Source organism: Heloderma suspectum, chromosome 15 (assembly GCF_057233095.1).
Source record: "Heloderma suspectum isolate Gila_16-S chromosome 15, 16-S_ref, whole genome shotgun sequence".
In the NCBI taxonomy this organism is placed as follows: domain Eukaryota; kingdom Metazoa; phylum Chordata; class Lepidosauria; order Squamata; family Helodermatidae; genus Heloderma; species Heloderma suspectum.
In genome coordinates this window covers 17970240-17989096 of record NC_139472.1, presented here as the reverse complement: position 1 = coordinate 17989096, position 18857 = coordinate 17970240, and the positions used below count along the sequence as shown (strand labels likewise).

The window sequence follows — 18857 nt, the reverse complement described above, 5'->3', positions numbered from 1 at the left end:
TGGTCCTGGGTGATGACTCGGGCAAGGAGGCTCGGTGCGCTCCAAGTCACGTCTGGAACTAAGGCTACGTTTCAGGACCTTGGTCAGCAATCCTGGAGCTAGAGAATGAACAAGCCACGCCAACAGAGTATGGGAGCATCTGACGGGCTTTTATAGTCAGGCCAGGAGAGTCTCTCTGGAAACTCCACCCCTTCAGGCACAGAACCTGGCTGTTAAAGGGCCAGCAGCCTTTTCCTGCAGGCATTGGCTTCTCCTAGGGAATGATGGTTGGAGAAGGGGGGAGCCAGTTGTGGGGGCGGGGTGCTCCCCAGTGTTTCCCTGTTCACTAGAGGAGTCTGAAGTCCACTCCTTGGAGTCAGAGGGTGGTGGCACCTCCTGGGCATTGCGTGGACAAGATATGGGATCCGAAGCAGAGGGCTGGATGTGCCCAATCTTTTTCTGACCTCGGCTGCTAAGCAGGGTCAGCCCTGGTTAGTCCTTGGATGGGAGACTGCCTGGGAATCAGGCTTCCTGCATTGAGCAGGGGGTTGGACTTGATGGTCTTGTAGGCCCCTTCCAACCCTATGAGTCTATGACATTGAGCAAAGGGCTGGGTGCGCCTGATCTCGTCTCTGATCGCAGAAGCTAAGCGGGGTCAGCCCTGGTTAGTCCTTGGATGGGAGACCGCCTGGGAATCAGGCTTCTTGCATTGAGCAGGGGGTTGGACTCGATGGTCTTGTAGGCCCCTTCCCACCCTATTCTATAGGGTTCTATGATTCTACGATTCTATGGAGCAGTGGGCCCCACTTCAGAAGGACCAGGAATGGTTTGCGATGCCTCCCCAGAGTCAGTCTCTTTGTAAACCACCCAGAGAGCTTCAGCTGTGGGGCGTTATAGAAATATAATAAATAATAATAAATAATCCTACCTAATGCCCCCCCATCTGAAGCCAGTACTGATACCTGTGCTCTCCGTTACCACTGTACATTGATGAAGGCGCTATGCACTGTCCTGTGTGCAATGTTCATTTCATTTACTCGGCAATGATCGCCTCTCTTCCTCCAGTTTAAAAGCCAGGCAGATGCTTGTTCTTTTAACCGAAGGTACACTAGGTCAGCTTTCCCCAACCTGGTGCCTCGACTGCAACTCCCACCATTCCCAGGCAATGGATGGGAATGATGGGAGTTGTAGTCCAACAAATCTAATGGGTGCCAGGTTGGGAAAGGTTGACTGAGAGATTCAGAAGCAACTGGAAGATCTGACATCGGGGGCCAGAAAACTTGTATGTACATCTCTGGAGTTGGGGGCACTGGAGATGTACCTAATAGATGTCAGATGTTCAACAAATGTGTTCCTGATGCCATGGTGCTTTGTAAAATAAAAGGAAAATGAAAACGAAAAAGAATCATGGAACTACACAGCCTAGTACTGACCTTTCTTATGGGTTTATTGCAAGGGTTAGAACTTCAAGAAAATGTTTTGGAATATTTGGAATTGTGGGATAAATGCCAAGCTGAAGGAAAACAGAGAAATTGTTTCTCAGGGGTGGGAAACATTAAGGAGAATGAAGACACACTGGGAGGGGTTCAGAGGAGGGCAACAAAGATGGCAAAGGTTGAAGGTACTGTGTATATTTAGCCTAGCTGGGAATGATGGGAGTTGCAGTCCATCACATCTGAAGGGCAGCGGATTCAGGAAGGCTGCTTTAAGGGAAGTCACACAGAAGAGGCAATGACCTGAGGCCAGGACTAGCTTGAATGGGCTTAGGTTGCAGGAGAGTAAAAGTCAGCTGGATTGGACCCAGGGCTGGCCTTACCATGATGTGGACTGATGTGGCTGCATCAGGCAGCAGAGTGGGAGGAGATGAACCCAAGGAAATTGTGCTGCTCCCTGCCCACACCAGGAGGGCCTGCTGCCGCTGTCCCACCACCTCCAGTGGGTGCTCTGGAGAGCCTCGCCAGCCGTTCTCTCACTGTAGCATTTGCTGCAATGAGAGAGCAGGTGGCAGGACCATGCCCACCATCGCACACCCCATGCTTCCCCTTACTGCAGCCACAAATGGGCCCTGCAAGACCATGCCTGAACTCTCACAAGGGCTGCCTGAACTCTTGTCAGAGCATTACCTCGCAAGAGTTTAAGCAAACTCTCTCAGGACGTGGCTGAGCTCTCACGAGAGCCTCGCACCTGGAAAAGGGTGCGAGGCGGCACGTATTCTCACTTCAGGCAGTGAGATAAGTTGGGCCAGAGCTGACTGGGCCGAAGGAGAAACATCTTGACAGTAAGTGCAGTTTGAGAATGGAACCCGTTTCCTAGAGGGGCGGTGGTCTCTCCTTGGCTGGAGGTCTTTCAGACAAAGCCTGGGTAGTGATCTCTTGGGGAAGCTCAAGCTCTGAATGTCCTGCATTGAGCAGGGGGTTGGACAAGATGGCCTACAACCACCACCACCCCAACCCCTTGGAGTCTAATGCTTTAGAAGTAATGCATCTGGCCCCCGCTCAAACCCCTGGAGACCCTGGGAAGGGGGCGAAACCATGAATAACGGCATCTCAAGAAACTCAAACAAGATATCCTCCACAGAAAAAATAAATACAAGCGGTGATTTACCTGGGAGAGAGACCAGAACCAAGAATGCTTCTGACAGTGGGTGGCAGTGGGGCAGTGAGTCCTCTGCAGGTTGCAATCAGAACCAGTCAGAACTCTAAAGGAGCTATCCAAGGTGCAGAGCTCCTTTAGAGTGCTGACTGGTTCTGACTGAAACCCGGAGTGGATCCACCACTCCACTGACATCGAAGCCTCCTCTGAGAAACAGTTGCTGGGGAACACAAGCAGGGCAGCACTACTGCATCCATGCCCTGCTTGTGGGCTTCCTATTGGGGCATCTGGCTGGCCACTGTGGGAATGGAGTGCTCGACTCGACAGGCCTTTGGGCTGGTCCTGCGCAGCTCTTCTTGTGTGACTGTACCAGGTAAACCGGGCCAGTTGGAGCATTTGCACGAGGACATTGCCGAGTCTTCCTCCCTGTGAAATACTGAAGGGGGTGTAAGCAATGCCATGCGTTTCAGGCAGGAAAAGACATCCACACATAGAATCATAGGATAGTAGGGTTGGAAGGGGCCTACAAAGCCATCGAGTCCAACCCCCTGCTCAATGCAGGAATCCAAGTCAGAGCATCCCTGACAGGTGGCTGTCCAGCCTCGTCTTGAATGCCTCCAGCTTGGGAGAGCCCACCACCTCCCTAGGTAAGTGGTTCCATTGTCATATTGTTCTAACAGTCAGGAAGTGTTTCCTGATGTTCAGCCGGAACCTGGCCTCCTGTAGCTTGAGCCCATGATTCCATGTCCTGCCCTCTGGGATGATCAAGAAGAGATCCTGGCCTTCCGCTCTGGGACAACCTTTCAAGGGCTTGAAGAGCGCTCTCCTATCTCCCCTCAGTCTTCTCTTCTCAAGGCTAAACATGCCCAGTTCTTTCAGTCTCTCTTCATAGGGCTTTGTTTCCAGTTCCAGAATTGTTCTGGCAACAGAACAGAAGGGCAAGAAGCATCCAAGTTACTCCAGAGGCATCCCCATCGAGTGATGTAGCAGGGGTAATCTTTGGGCAGCAAGGCGTCTGGGGCAGGGAGGCAAGAGGGCCGGATCGTGTCACTGAACTGCACGTGCTCAGCCAGTTTGAGCAGGGCGATGTCGTTGCTGGAAACGGGGGAAACGGAGTTTAAAGACCTTTCACCCAAAGGATGCGCAAAATGAGTGGAGATTTGTGGCTCTGATGTCAATGGGGCGATAAGCCTGCTCCGGTTTTCAGTCAGAATCAGTCAAAACTCTAAAGGAGCTGGAGATGCGAAGCAGCTTGGAGAGCTCCTTCAGAGTTGTGACTGAAACCTGGGGCAGCTTCACTGCCCCACTGACATTGGAGCCACTGGCCTCCGCTGGTGTCAGCTCTTTGGGTATAAATAGTAGAAAAGCTGAAGATATACATCATGAGGTGGTCATAACAACAGATCTTCTTGGGGCATGGCTGTGGGGGCTGAGGAGCTCCTGCGCTCCAGAACGTGCCACTTCAACAGGGAGCATCGACTCTCAAGTAGAGATTGTGTAAAATCCGCTCCATCTGTGTTTCACAGATTGTCAGGCGCCTTTCGTCCTGTTGTCTGCCCACTGACACATCAGAATTTTTCTGCTTCTGAATTTGTGCAAACGTGCAGTTGCGTAAATCCGCACATGCAAAAATGCACATATTCCCCCCAAATGTGCATTTTCACATTTTAGCCTATGGGAGAAATGCACATTTTCGCCTGTGTGTTTTTTTTTTAATTCTGTGTATTTTTCCAAGATGAAATTTTTGCAAAGTTCAGGGAAATTAGAAAAATGGTCTGCAAGTCTGCAGATTCCACCCAACAGGAGGAAATCCGGTCCACTGCGGAATCTGTGGGTCAGATTCATGAGAGTCCGAACTCATTTGCTTCTGCTGCCGATTTCTCCGACATCCCCACTCTTAAGGTAAGGCAACTCCCACCGGAACCTCCCTATACTAATGGGCTTAAACAGGAGGTCCTCGACCTTTTTGAGTTGGTGGGCACAGTTGGTAACTTGAGAGGATGTGGTGGGCTCTCTCACAAAATGGCTGCCATGGGAGGGTCTTGCTACTTCATAAAATAGCTGCTATGGTGGTCACAAAGCATCAGTTTCCCAGAAGGCAAACTGGTAGGGCTAAAAGACAAATAACTTGCTCAAGAACCTAAGTACAATGCAGAGGTGGGGGATCTAAACTCCAGAACAAAACCATTTTGAACCCAAATAAAGATGGCAGCTTTTCGCTTTGCAGCGTGCCCGCTTCCCAGTTTTTTAAAAATGTTTTTAATTAAAAATAATCTGAAGATATAAAATAAAAATCAGGAGGGCAGGAAGCCTGGTGATGAGGGGTCCACAGGCACATTGGTGGAGACCCCGGACTTACATGATCAGGAAGGAGTTCCATTTCTCATGGACAATCACCTTCTCCACAGCAATGGCCACAGACTCAGCCTCTTCCTCTTTTAGGTTGTGTTTTCCCAGACGGACGCGATAAGTCCGACTGGAGCTGCAGAGCCATAGAGAAAAAGGAAAACTCGACATGAAATCCAGGCTTCCTGATGATGTTCCAGAATCCTTCTTCCTTTGTAGATGGCGTATTTTTGTCCCCGAGGGATGAGCAAATATTTTTCCATTCTGTTCCTTTATTGTTCTGTGGGTGTGCTCTGTCTTGTGTAGCATCCACGCTCCTTGAATTCTCATTTAACAATGGGAATTTCTAAAATTCATTTCGGAGAGGAAGGCCAGGATCTCTTCTTGCTCATCCCAGAGTGCAGGACACCGAATAATGGGCTCAAGCGACAGGAAGCCAGATTCCTGCTGAACATCAGGAAAAACTTCCTGACTGTTAGAGCAAGACGACAATGGAACCAATTACCTAGGGAGGCGGTGGGCTCTCCCACACTGGAGGCATCCAAGACGAGGCTGGACAGCCACCTGTCCGGGATGCTCTGACTTGGATTCCTGCATTGAGCAGGGGGCTGGACTCGATGGCCTTGTAGGCCCCTTCCAGCCCTACCATTCTATGGTTCTATGAATCTATGACTGATGTTCTCCCTGCCTATTGATAAAAACACCATACAAAAATAATCTCTTCCTCCTCCTCGTCTTCTCCTTACAGTGGTTTATCAATGTACAACAGTAACATGTGTGTTCGGTTTGGATGTTGTGTGTTTGAGCTCTTTTGAGAATAAATAACAGAAAAGCAGGATGCAATTATATATATATGAATGAAAGACAGAAGGACTAACAACAGAGGGTTGTTGTTAGTCCAGGTAACAACCGCCCAGAGAGCTTCGGCTATTGGGCGGTATAGAAAATAATAAATAAACAAACATTTTAAAATATATATATTTAAGCTAAATGTTTCAGCTTCTGCCCTCATCAGTAGCTGTGCTGTTAAATGTATTTTATTGTTGTAAGCTGCCTTGGGAGGGCTTCTGCCCTGAAAGGCAGCCAAGAAATATTTTAAATAAATAAATAAATAAATAAAATGGATACCATTTGTTTGTTGTTACATGTTGTTCATGTGTATTGTCCGTAAGCTTTTATGTAAATGGCTTTTAAACTTTGCACATTGTATTTTAATGTTTTAACTTTTGTAAACTGCTGAGAGAGCTTAGGCTATGGGGTGGTATAGAAATGTCAATAATAATAATAATAATAATAATACCAGGAGTGGCAGTTTGGAATGCCTGGAGATGAAAGTTCCTTAGGAGAAAAAACAGAGGTGTGATTGGTATAATGCTTACAAATTGTCCTCCAGATTAAGGCCATGTGGACCAAGAGTTCTGACACATATATGTGTGTGTAGGAAATTGGAACTCAAAAATCCAGGGAGAAATTTGATGTGGAGAATGCTGGAAACTGCGATCGGGTGTTTTTTTCTGCAATGTTGTCAAGGTGTCTTCTTCCAGCTTGCCGCTTTCCAACCCAGATACAAGGACTGAATTGGAAACAGTAACCCTGCTGACTGTCCCTACGGTTATGGGATGGTTTAAGATGCTTCCGCTAAGGTGAAAGTTTGGGGGAATTGTTTTGAGATTTTTCTTTGTCCCACACCCTTCCCTAGAAAAAGGCCACCTTGCAGAATTTTCTGAATATTCTCCACCGTGTGTGTGTGTGCGGGGGCGGAGGGGCTGTCACTGCCCCCTCAAAATGCCCCGGACATGTGGAAAATGGTGGTCAAGTTGCTGATACAGCTGTTGCGGTGGCAGGGGAGACAAACAAAAACAAACTTAGGAAAAAAGGACGGTGTGTTACTGCCAGTGTTAATGGTATGCCTCACTTCTAAGAAACTGTAGAACTCCCCCTCCCCAGATAAATTTGGTGAAATGGGCCCCTCAATTCATTTGCCCACAAATAGAATGAGGGGTGTTTATTTATTAATGTTGTGCTGTCTAGCAGAAAATGCAGGGCAGGAGGAGCGCAGAGGGAACGATCCCCTCCATGCTTCTCCTGCCCTGCATTGGAGAGGCAGTCACCTCCGAGTTCAGAGGCGGCCGCCTATCTGAATAGGATTGCGCCCTAAGATGATATATGTTAATTGTCTCTGTACAAGGCCTTTGCTGTGAGTCCCTTTAGAGACCCTGAAGAGAAGTGTTACAACAGCATGGGACATTGACAGAGAGTTGGCTCTGAAAATACGCCGGTGAATTACTGTCTCCAAAATGACCCACTCAGATAAGTGGTCTAGTTGTATAAGGAGTCTAATGCAATTTCACTTCAGTGTGCATCTCTGCCGTTGCACAGGGATGGACCACTAGATGAGCAATGTTTTTCGGGGTTGGTGAAAGCTGACCAATGGCCTGTTGTCAAAATGAAGTCTGAGAGCTCTACGTCCTTCCTTACTTAGAAAAGTCATGCTGAGCGTCTTTCAGCCCAAGAATTCAATTTCAGAGAATCTCTCAGGGGCCACATTCCAAGGGTGGGCAGAGCTGAAGGCCAAAACAGGGGTGTTGCTAGGCACTGAAAAGATTTGGGGTCCAGGCCCACATGACACAAACCTGCATAAACTCTGCGTATGTTATTTATGCACATTTAGAAAGAGGAATTATTTAAATTTTGCAGGAGGCAAAGCCAGCCAATTAACGTCTCATCCAAATCACCTCCAATTAAGTTCTTCAGTTAATTTGTCCCCTGACCCAGGTCATCCCAAACCAATGAATCCTTCCCCTTCAGCTGTATTGCCATACAGGGGAATATGGAGGGGTGTTGCAGCATGTGGGAAGGGGAGAGTTAACCCTTCCCTCCCCTTGAAATTTCCCCCTGCATGGTAATTAAGGAGAAGACGAAACCTTCTGTTGGCATCAATGGAGACTCAAGGTCTGTGGAATAGATCCCAGGCCCTGGAAAATAGATCCAGGGCTCGGGCCACATGGGCCCAGGCCTTGCAACACCCCTGGGCCAAAACACAAACATAGTTGAGTTTCAAGATCTTGCTGTCAGTAACCAACTTTTTAGAATGGGGAAAACATGTGCAAAAGCTGGAGATGCAGCAAAAGATTTGGCGTTCAGGGGAAAGGTAGTGAGGCCAAGGGAAGGAAGCAAAGTCATCTGGGGAACCCCAGAGGACTGGATTCCTAAAGCAAAACCCATAGAAACTGCCAATCCTACACATGTTCATGTAGACACTACAAATCCCCGAATCCGCTCCGGGTTTCAGTCAGAACCAGTCAGAACTCTAAAGGAGCTCTCCAAGGTGAAATGCATCTGACCGGTTCTGACTGAAACCCGGAGCAGATTCGCCGCCCCACTGACACGGGAGCCATCTGCCTCTGCTGGGCAACAGCAACAACTGAGGAAGGAAAACGAGTGTGTTTCCCCCTTCAGCGTTCAGACCCTCTGCTCTGCTAAAAGGTGCAAGAGGCGGGAGGCCGTTCCGCCACAGATTCCGGGGGGGCGGATTCTAAAGAATCTGGCCTCACTGGAATCCGTGGCGGAATTCTCTGCCATCCCTATCTGCCACCCCACGAAATTTGCCCGGAGCGGATCCTACCTGCCACCAGCCGGGTCCGGTCCGTCCACTGCCAGTCTGCAGAAGCAAATGGTGTCCGGTGTAGCAGATGCCAATTACGTCCCTTCTCTTTGTCATGATAGGTGTCTGTTATATAAATCTTTATATAGGTGATAGGTGTCTGTGATATAAATCTTTACATAGCCTATCATGGCAAAGACAAGGCACGCAAATGGTGTCCACTACACCGGACGCCACTTGCGTCCACAGACCGGCAGCGGACGCAAGTCCAGCTGCAGATGGACCTGGCCGGTGGCTCCGCGGACTTGCCGCGGAGCGGAGCCAGCCAGCCAGGATTCCGAGGGGAGAGACGGATCGCCTCCCCCCCCGCGGACCCCCCAACAGACAGGTGAGTGGGTTTCGTACACCCCTAGCCTTGACACACAGATGGCCCAGCTGAATGGCTCCCCACTTCCTCCACCATGAGAACTCAAATTTCGGAAGAGGAGGAAGGTGAGGGGCATGACTTGAGGGACGCGAGGGTCCGTCACAGAGCGAAGCGGGGAAAATTAGGGGCAGGGCTCAGACGCTCCGCCAGGTTGGCCACCTGGGGAAGCCAACGTGGGAGGGAGCCACCCTGAGCGAGGGGCATCCCTGTGAAGCATGTCTGGCCGAGAAGTTCATGCCCAGACTGCTGGCAGCTTCTCTAACTTCCACTTCGTCTCCTCTATTGATATTCGTAGATGTGCGGATTAGCTGGTTCTCTGCAGCCTGAGAGTTTCCTAGAATCTGCATTTGTAAAGAAGCGAGCCTTAGCCTTGTTTTCTGGAGTGTGTTGATTGCGAAGGGGGAGGACGAAGGAACGTGACAGCATTACTCATTACTTATTTCAGTAAATGGGTTAGCTTCCTTTAGCATAAGCTCCCAGGGCAGCACGCTGTTAAAATATTACAGTGTTACAATGCAACACAACAGACACAGCAAAAGAAGAGGAAAAAAAAAGCTGAGGGCGGGAAGCAACACCATCCATAAATAAAATCCAATTAAAGTATAGAACAACCATTTAAAACAGCTATAGAAGATGCTGGAATCCACGTGAGTAAATAGAAAGGGCCACTGGCTACACTGGCTGAGGATGATGGGAGTTGTAATCTAATACATCTGAAAAGTGCCCATTGTGGAAAGCTGGGCTCATGGATTTCCATGCGCCCATGCAATTTTTGGCCTATGTGTTCCAAAAATTTGGAGCAATTGTTCCATGCACAAAACGTTGTAGCCCTTATTCCGAAAACGGTTTGGTCTCCAGTGCCTTTGCTCGCTTCGCCTGCTCAAATGTTGGTGCTCCTTTAGAGACATCCACACTCGATGCACTCTGCATCGGGAATGCAGCAGGAGCCAGGAACTGCATGGGGCCCTTTCATGCATGTAACACATGAACGGGGGGGGGGGCATAGTTATGCATCGGCACTTCCCCGGCTGCTCAGGCACTTGGCCTCACCTCACTGCTTCCACAAGTGAGCCCCCTAACAGCTCATCTAAACCTCTCCCCTTCTGTTTTCACGGTGCGTGAATGACACAAAGGAGGAATCGAATGAAATCCAATGGGTCTTCTAGCCTAGAGCTTCCCGAATTTTTGATAGCCCAGGTACATTCTCCCCCTACCCTCTCTGAATTGCAACTGGCTGGATTTAAAAGGATGAAAGAACGACTCACCCTTGGAGGAGTGAGTCAATTATGACTCAGTTATGTCTCTCTGTATGAGTCACTGGTCTGATCATGGGTCTTCAACAGAAGGAAGCTAATCCAGAGCCACCTCCTTGGAGGGTGGGTAAGCTGTGCCATAACTCTGTATCGGGGGAAACTGAATGATCCAGTTACACCAAGTGCAGAGATACGGCAGAATTCTGCATCCTCCAAGCAGGCTGGGAGGAAGGAGACATCCTATGCATGTCTTCTCAGATGTAAGGGCTATTCAGTTCACTTCAATGAGACTTACTCCCAGGGATGGTCATATGGGATTGCAGCCACAGAGAGGCAAGGGATAGCTCAAGGGATCACAGATCCTCAAGGGATAGCTACTTTGGGATCACAGCAACCTTCAATTATTTAAATTATTTCTCCAAACCACAATAGATGACCAGGTGTGTGTGTGTGTGTGTGTAAATAAAAGAATAATTTTGAAAACAGATCTGAAAATGTGAAACATTTCGGCACAAAATGCCAGCTTCAGTCATTTTTATTTCAAATGAGTTATTTCTAACGAAACACCGGTAGCGCACCTGTACGTTTCATCACGCAACTTGGGAATTGCGTTTCAAATTGGTGTACGTTTTACATTCTCATCATCCAATTCCAGCCCCAAGTAATTTCAGTGACGCATCCGAGAGCCCTTTCAGCCCAGACCCAACTCACTTTCAACCTCCCATCTTGGGAAGGGAAAGAGAAGAAAAAGTCGCGAAGCACAATGACGAAGTACAGGCTGTTTAATGAGAGCCGAGGAACTGAATTTCTTGACAACAAGCAAGCAAAAAGAGATAAGGCCTAAAGAGGGTATTTGCCCAACTGTGGATTCTGAATGTCTTGAGTTTACAAAACTTATTTTGGGAGGGGGATGCTGTGACTCCTATATAAAGGGCTGTGGATGAGCCACATTCCAGTTGGAAACTAACCACCCCACCTTAAATAGCACGTAACCCCCCCACCCGCAAAGACACTTACCATAGTCTAGGAGCAAAGTGATGAAGACCAGGTTGAACACAGTGTCCAACTGATGATGTAGGTATAGCTGGGGGTTGGGGGAATAGGAGGTATATATAGCGAATGTCAGACTTGACCCCAAGCCGAGAGGAAGAAAACAAAACCAGAGCGCGGTAACGGACGGCATCTGACCTTGCAGCACTATCACTCCGTAAATACGACATACTGGGAATCAATGAGAAAAATACATTCTCTTGCCATGACCAGATGTCACATCATGACTAAGGAATCATCTCACTGTAACTTGGGCTCAGAACACCTGCTCTCCGGGTCAATCCCTGCATCTCCCGTTGAAAAGACCAGGTAACAGGCAGAGGCGGCTCTATATTTGGGGCAAATGGGGCAGTGACCCCTTGCCTGCCCCCAATGTACTTGTGGCAGAGAGGTCCCCCTACGACAGGGTACATTTCTCCCACTGCTTCCAAGTGCCACATCGGGTCTTCTCCGGCACTCCTCCAGTAATCTCAATAGGATATTGAGCATCCGCCCCATCCTGTGCCCCACCAGCCACTCTGGGCTGCCACTGCTACCCGGAGATGGAAAAGACCATTCTCTCTTCCTAGGGAGCCCCTACCAGAGGGTAGACAATACTGGAGCTCAGCCTTCCCCAGCCTTCATCCCCCATCAGTGCCACATAGCATGGCCAATGATCAGGAATGCTGGGAGGTGAAATCCAAAATATCAAGAAAGCACCAGGTTGGGGAAACCGAGGCTTCCTTAAGTTGCAAGCAGGGATGTCAGAGAAATCCACAACGGAACCAAATGAGTTTGGATTTTTATGAATCCAACCCGCAGGTTCCACAGTGGAATGGCTTTTCCCGTCGGGCAGATCCCACAGACCTCCAGACCATTCCCTCACCCTTGGGAATTTTGCACCAATTTCATTGTAGAACAGTATGCAAAAATAAAACGTCTGGCCAAAAATGCTCATTTCCCCCCCAGGCTATAGCGTGATGATGCGCATTTAGGGGGAAACAGCTGCTGTCTGCCAGCAAGTCAAACAAAGAAAGCCTTGAAGGAGTTGTTTTCACGAAGCAAGTGTCTAACCAGCTGGTAATTCTCAGTGCCCCACAGAATGGCTCCATGTCAAACTGAAAAGTGCTGGGGTGTGTGGAGAGAAGGAAGGGGAAACATATGTCTAAATATAAATATATCAGAGTATCTAAAGGCATGTCTTCTTCGGCATGGACTGGCTCAGACCCTTATCTTCAGAGGTCCTCCTCCTAGTGCCCCCGCCAACAGAAGATTGGCGGTGGCTGCAAGACAGAGGGTCTTCTCAGTGGTGGCTCCCCACTCATGGAATAAACTCCCCAAAGAGGTTTGCCTGGCACCTACACTGTTTTCTCTGTGGGGCCAGGCAAATACCTTTCTTTTCTCCTGGGCATTTCAGAGACCTAGTTCTATGTTTTTGTGGCGATCCCTGTGCTGTTTGTTGTTCTGCATTATATTGTTATTTTATTCTTTTAAATATTTGTACTGTGTCATATATTTTCAACTGTGCAATGGTGCAGAGAGCATTGGCTATTGGGCAGTATAGAAATGTAATAAATGCATAAATAAATTTTGGTTTTTTAACTGTTTGTAATCTGCCCAGCAAACAGTGATTTGGTGGATTAGAAATGTAATTAACAGCGGAGGGAGTTTTTAAAAACATTAATTAATTGCATTACATATAATGCAATTAATTAAATGTAATTAATTAATTAACAACAGAAGTTTTTAAAAACAACAAGCACAGCTCAAAGTATATTGTTATAGGACTGGAGTGAGTCAAACAGGCCATGTTTGTGTGAGGATTTGAACCTGGGCCTTCCTAGCTCAAACCCAAGCTTCTTAGCCACAATGCCACACTGACTCTTAGATGGCTTAATAAGTTCAGACAACTCAAGCCAGTAAGTCAAGCTGCAGAGAAGGCAGAAGGTTTCAAACGACTGGCCAAAATTCCAACTCAAAAGTGATAGTATGTTTTTCCACAAGACCGGGGCAGGTGAAAAAAAACCCCATCTCTGGACACCACAACATGCTTATGAAATATAATTTTATTTGTTTTTGGTTAAAAAAAATAAAATCATACCGCTGAAATGGAGCAGCTTTTTGGAAATGAAAGCAAAACCCCACACTTTTTAAATCCATCCATAAACATATTGGAAACAAAGCTGTAGAAGAATGGAAGGAGAGATTTAATAGAACGCTTTCCCAAATCCCACCCCGCCCTGGCAGTCCCTAAGCACCCAAGGTTGCAATATGAAAAAATAAACCAGGCCTCTGAAGATCAATCAGTGGGACGTTAAAATTAATCTTTTACCAAAAAATAAAGGGTTAATTAATTAAAATTTAATATTTTGCCAAAAAAATAAAGGGTTAGCATGGGAAGTAACTGAGCAATTAGACGTCTCCCAAGAAGAGAGAGGAAAAACAGGAGAAGATTTAGCATAGCAAGTGGGAAAGAACGAGGGAGAGTTACCTTTTTGAATAAAGCAGGGTGGTGACATGAAGGTACAAGGTAAAATATCTGGCTTTTAAAGCTCAGCTTTTGTCAGGGAGCTTTTTCCATAAAGCAGTCTTCCCCAGCTGGGCAGCTTCCAGAAGTGCTGGATGACAACCCCCATAATCCCCCAGCCAGCACAGGATTGTTGTAGTCCAACACATCTGGAAGGTGCCAAATTTGGGAAGGCTAAAAGGCATGCATTGCTGCTGTCTCAGTTCTCGGGGAAAAAAGGCTCTACTTAGGGTTGCCAGTTTATCCAAAAAGGGTGACCCAACCCGCTCCTGTGCCTTTAACAAGTTTTTCCAGAATGAGCAGGCAAAACTTTACAAAGCATTTAGACACATGCCCACCGCCTGCTAATGACTGCAGTTCCAAGGATAATTCTCACTTTGTACAGCCCACCTCTTTGAAGTTTACAGGGGGCCACTAAAGGTGATTGAAAGGCACTGCCCCTCCATTCCCCCCCTCCCCAGTTCCAGCTGCTATTGAAGGCACTGCAGCCTTTACCCAGGAGGATTTTTTAAAAGCTGGCAACGCGAGTTCTATCAGCTTCCTTTACAAGCACGACTTTGAGCAAAGACATAAATATGGAATTATTTCCCCTCCGTCAAACACATTGAGGTTTTCTGTGATGAAACCTGAACTAGAACATTAGGGGTTGACCCCTTCTTTTAAGATCACAGTGCATGCAAAAAAATAAAAATCCAGATAAACATTGAAAAGCACTTAAGGGTGGCCTCCCAGCCTGAACATTCAACACAGATGGAATATCAAAAGAACTACAAGCGTTATTCTGGAAGTTTCACCCACGTGGTTCTAGATTTGGGTGGATTTGTTCAAAATACGTAGATGCAGCAAGCTCTCGACGTCGTTTTTTCAGCCATCAGCTTTATCTTTTCCATCGGAATGGCTCTCTGCGAATGGTTCCATCAGAATGGTTCACAACTTCAGCACTTGGGGTTATTGCCTTGATATAAACTCACAAACACACACACATTACTTCACGCTGCTCAGGGGACAGTCCAACCCACTGCATCTTCCAAGGTCGGTGGGGTTTTTCACCAAGATGCCCTCAGCCACACTGCTCTACGTCAAGTTTGCTAAGAGTTGACTCTGTCCCTAGATGGTGCTCCTCCTCCCCACAAAAGAGGGGTGACCATGGTACCACCAAATACATACACTGGAGCATCTTCTTCCGTTATCCAATCAGTGTCTTCCGAGATGGACTTAACAGCAGGGACCGAGTGTTAGAAACTGAAGCTGGACGCTTACAAAACAGGTCCCCCTTGCTTGTACAGAGGTTTGTGGGGACCTGGGGGACTCACAGTATCAAGGAGATGCAATGTGTGATCAAGAAGCTATTGAACTGGCCAGGTACCAGTGGGGTATCAGAGGGGAACAGGATTCCACGGCTCTACACTAATTGGAAAAATCTTTGGGACACCCCCTCCCAACTTCCCCTCACAGTTCTTTAGGGCAAGAAGTCAGAACTGTGGGGCAGTCGTGCCCCATTTTCCCAACTGTAACTGCCCCGCCCTTGTTCCATAAAAGTGAACACATGGAATTCATGTCCATATATGTTGGAAGCATCTCTCCTGTGAAGCTCTTCACTCATATACATCAAGGCAAAGGGCCTAAGCTCAGAGCCCTCGAGGAGCAAATGTTGTGCCTGCTCCTGTCCTCTGGGGGGGCGCACACGCAGCACCCTCTCCACGGATGCGAAGGAACTAGGGTTGTCGGAAAAATCCAACTGAGGGGTGTTGTTCGATGGCTTTTCCTAGGCTTGGCCCTCTGGATGTTGATTCGGTTCCCCTGACTTGATCCGCAGCAAGTTGAGCCAGGTTGAGGCTTTTCCAGGAATGTTGCACACTTTCTCTTTGGAAGGTTCTGCAATTTGCACACATTTCCGAGACATTTGCGCAAATTAAGGCCAAAGTGGCATAATTTGCGCAAATTTGGCCGTCATTTGCACAAAATGCTCAGAAATTAGGGCAAATTTCAGAACCTTCCAAAAATGTGCAAAAATGTTCCAGGAGTTCAGGGAATAGCCTGCGGCTTGGCTTGTAGACACAAAGTGAGTCGTACAAGCTGCAGAATTCCGTCCAGCCAAGAAAGAACTGGATTTCCCAGTGACAGACATCCCTAGAAGAAACACAACCATCCACCACCAAGAAGAGGGTGCAGCCCTCCAACCTAATGGAGAACAACCCCAGTGCCTGATGCTCCCCCTTCCCCTGGTGGCCTATGACTCACTGCAGGGGCTGTTTCCCCATTTGGCATCTGGGAAATGAGTGTTTTGTGACTGGCCACGCCCACCACAGCAGCCATTTTAGGAATGGGCAAGCTGTCCCGCAGCGGTCATTTTGTGAAAGCGCCCACAGCACTCTTTCAAATGTCCAAATATGCCCACTGACTCACAAAGTTTGGGGACCCCCGATCTAAGCGACATTAGACAGTTCAGCTGCTACTACCTAGATCCGTCAAGGAAAACGGGAGGAAACATTGAACCAAAGGAAATGGGAGAAACGTCAAGTCAAGGAAAACGGGAGGAAATGTTGGGAAGGCAGGGATTCTTCACTTCCGGGCCACTAAGAATGCTCCCTCCAGTAGCTTCACATCTCCCCTACCCCATTTTTTTGGCAAAGCAAAGCTTCAAGCAAAGGACCTCTAAAGCGATCAGTTAAAGCGTTCTTCACCGGAAGAGGCTGCACGCGTGGAAGCTACGATTTTGCACATGCATGGTCACTGGAGCGAGAGTCCCTTTGACACTCCTGCGCTCACCACGAACGGCCACACGACCACAGCGAGGACCATGGCAGCAAGGATAGGAAATGATTCACAAGTTGGACGCGCAAGACCTGGGATCAGGACACACCGAGTGGTCACAAAGAGTCAGAAAATTCCCACCGGACAGACAAGAGACACCATTCACAGGAAAAACACAGAACTGGCCAACAGAGATGAGGGTAAGCCTCTGGATTTTCACCTGCGGTATTTACAGTTCGGGGAGAAACTGCAGAGGGACTGTTTTCATAGCCGGAAGCCTGGGCGGCTCCAGATTCAAACGTGATTATTTCCTGCATTGGTCCATATGCGAACGGTGCAGGTTGCCAAGTGACCCAAACATGCCATGCCCTTGTGCCTTCAACAGCCGCTCAATCTGCAGAAAACGGGAGTCTTTCAGAGCACTGGAGGTAAGCCTCATCACTTGCAGATCAAGCGGCTGTTCAAGGCTCAGGTCAACAGCTGGGAACCCCACAACCACCAGCAACGTCAGGTTGTTCCTGGTTTGTTGGAGGACGCTCTCGTCCCGAGCACCGCTGCGCCCTTCCCCGTCACTGCTTGAACGCTGACTGGAGCTCTTTAAAGGCAGCTTTTCTCTGCTTCATGTCCTCCGCTTGCCGCCGCTTCTCCTCCTGTTCCGCCTTGATCTCCTCTTCGAAGCGGCTCGTGACGTTCATGGCTTGTACCTGCAAGGGGGAGAAATGGCCCGCCGGCTCAGAACAGCCAAAATGGGCAGCCCCTCCTGCTCTGTGCTGGAAAGCAGAGAAGGGCAACGCCAAGTCTCAAATGCCGCATGTAGCTCTCCAGATGATTTGCCTACAACTCCCATCTTGGCTTTTTTCCTCTTCCTTCCCAATTGCTTTCCTTTTTGTGTCGTGTCTATTCCATTGTAAGCCTGAGGGCAGAGAGTGCCTCATGATTGGGGATGTCAGAGAATTCCGCCATGGATCTCGGAATCCCCCAAGATCCCTGAAATATTTACGTAAATATTTACGTAAGCTATTACGGCGAAAAAAAGAAGGAACGCAAATAGCGCCCACTACGCTATTTGCGTTCCCCTTTTTTTCGCCGCAGTAGCTTACGTAAATATTTACGTAGGCTAAAACAGCGAAAAAAAGGGAATGCAAATGGCGGCTGCCATAGCCGCCATTTGCGTACGCTGTTTTTTTTTTTGGCTTGCCGTGATAGGCTACGTAAATACTTACGTAGCCTATCACGGCAGCTTTGCAGCTATGGCGGCCGCCATTTGCGTCTGCAGCAGCCCATCTGCAGCCGGAACTCCGGCTGCAGACGGCTCGGCCGGTGACTCCGCCCCAGGGAGGATTCTGGCGGGAGCGACGGAGCGCCTCCCCCACACTGCAAATCCAAGCTGCGAAAAGGTAAGTGACTTTCGTACATCCCTACTCATGATTTAATCTTTGTAAGCCGCTCTGGGAGCCTTTTTTGGCTGAACAGCGGGGTAAAAGCCAGTGTGGTGTAGTGGCGAGAGTGTTGGACTGGGAGCTGGGAGATCCGGGTTCTAGTCCCCGCTCAGCCATGGAAGCCCACTGGGTGACTTTGGGCCAGTCACAGACTCTCAGCCCAACCTACTTCACAGGGTTGTTGTTGTGCGGATAAAATGGAGAGAAGGAGGAGGAGGAGAATGTAAGCTGCCTTGGGTTCCTTGCAAGAGGAAAAAAGGCAGGATATAAATGCAATAAAATAATAAAATAATAAAAATAAAAATGCTGTAAATAAAGAAATAAATATCTTCCCTCACCACTGGATCTGCCTGCTGGAGCTCATGGGAGTTACAGGACAAAACCCTCTCCTGCTGCACTCTCAGTTCCCAGTGAGATTTTTTATGCTGTTGAGCACCCTTCCCAACCTGGTGCCCTCTAGACATGCTGGACTTCAACTCCTATCATCCCCAGCCAGCATAGCCAATGTCAGGAATCCTGAGAGCTGTAGTCCCAAGCCTCCAGATGGCATCAGGTTGGAGAAAGCTGCTTTAGAGACCATCTCTGCATAGGGAAAACACATGCCGGAAGCAGCCTGCAGAGTGCAGCAACTAATCTTACATTTATGCAGGTGCGGAACAAGCCACTGCAGCAAGTAAGCCGTGAAAAGGAGAAGTGTCGATCCTACAGAGCTGTAGCCCTGAGCAGAGGGGAGGCTGTGTGGGCCTTCAGGGACAACTTCCCAGGCTGCCTCCCAGTATTTTCAGATTTTGTTTTAAAAATAAGTTCCTAGTCCCTTTTATCTGTGGAGATATAAGGGAAAGTGTGCAGGCTGGATCCTGTTCAATTGCTCACTAAGAAGTTAAATTGTACCCCACCATCAATTTTT

At 48.3% G+C, this 18857-nt stretch overlaps 2 protein-coding genes across 2 annotated transcripts in view; both read right to left on the bottom strand.

Moving 5' to 3' along the window:
• Positions 1-2474: 2474 nt before the first annotated feature.
• On the bottom strand, positions 2475-16559 carry LOC146335425 (chymotrypsin-C-like). The gene is made up of 4 exons (XM_084821678.1): positions 16492-16559; positions 4931-5053; positions 3530-3666; positions 2475-2491 (listed from the first exon to the last, which is right to left on the bottom strand). The coding sequence occupies exons 1-4, from the start codon at positions 16557-16559 to the stop codon at positions 2475-2477; spliced, it is 345 nt and encodes a 114-aa protein (XP_084677804.1).
• Positions 13279-18857, bottom strand: part of EFHD2 (EF-hand domain family member D2) — a 23905-nt gene continuing 18326 nt past the window's right edge. The window contains exon 4 of the mRNA XM_084822277.1: positions 13279-17215. Within this exon, the coding sequence (XP_084678403.1) occupies positions 17081-17215 (135 nt within the window). The 3' untranslated portion in view covers positions 13279-17080. The remainder of the gene's footprint in view (positions 17216-18857) is intronic.

Coding starts and splice junctions, on each gene's coding strand:
- LOC146335425 (XM_084821678.1), bottom strand. CDS start 16,559: ATGGTCCTCGCTGTGGTCGTGTGGCCGTTCGTGGTGAGCGCAGGAGTG. Junction 5,054..16,491: donor TCAAAGGGACTCTCGCTCCA/GTGACCATGCAT, acceptor ATGGCTCTGCAG/CTCCAGTCGGACTTATCGCG. Junction 3,667..4,930: donor TGGAACTCCTTCCTGATCAT/GTAAGTCCGGGG, acceptor CCCCGTTTCCAG/CAACGACATCGCCCTGCTCA.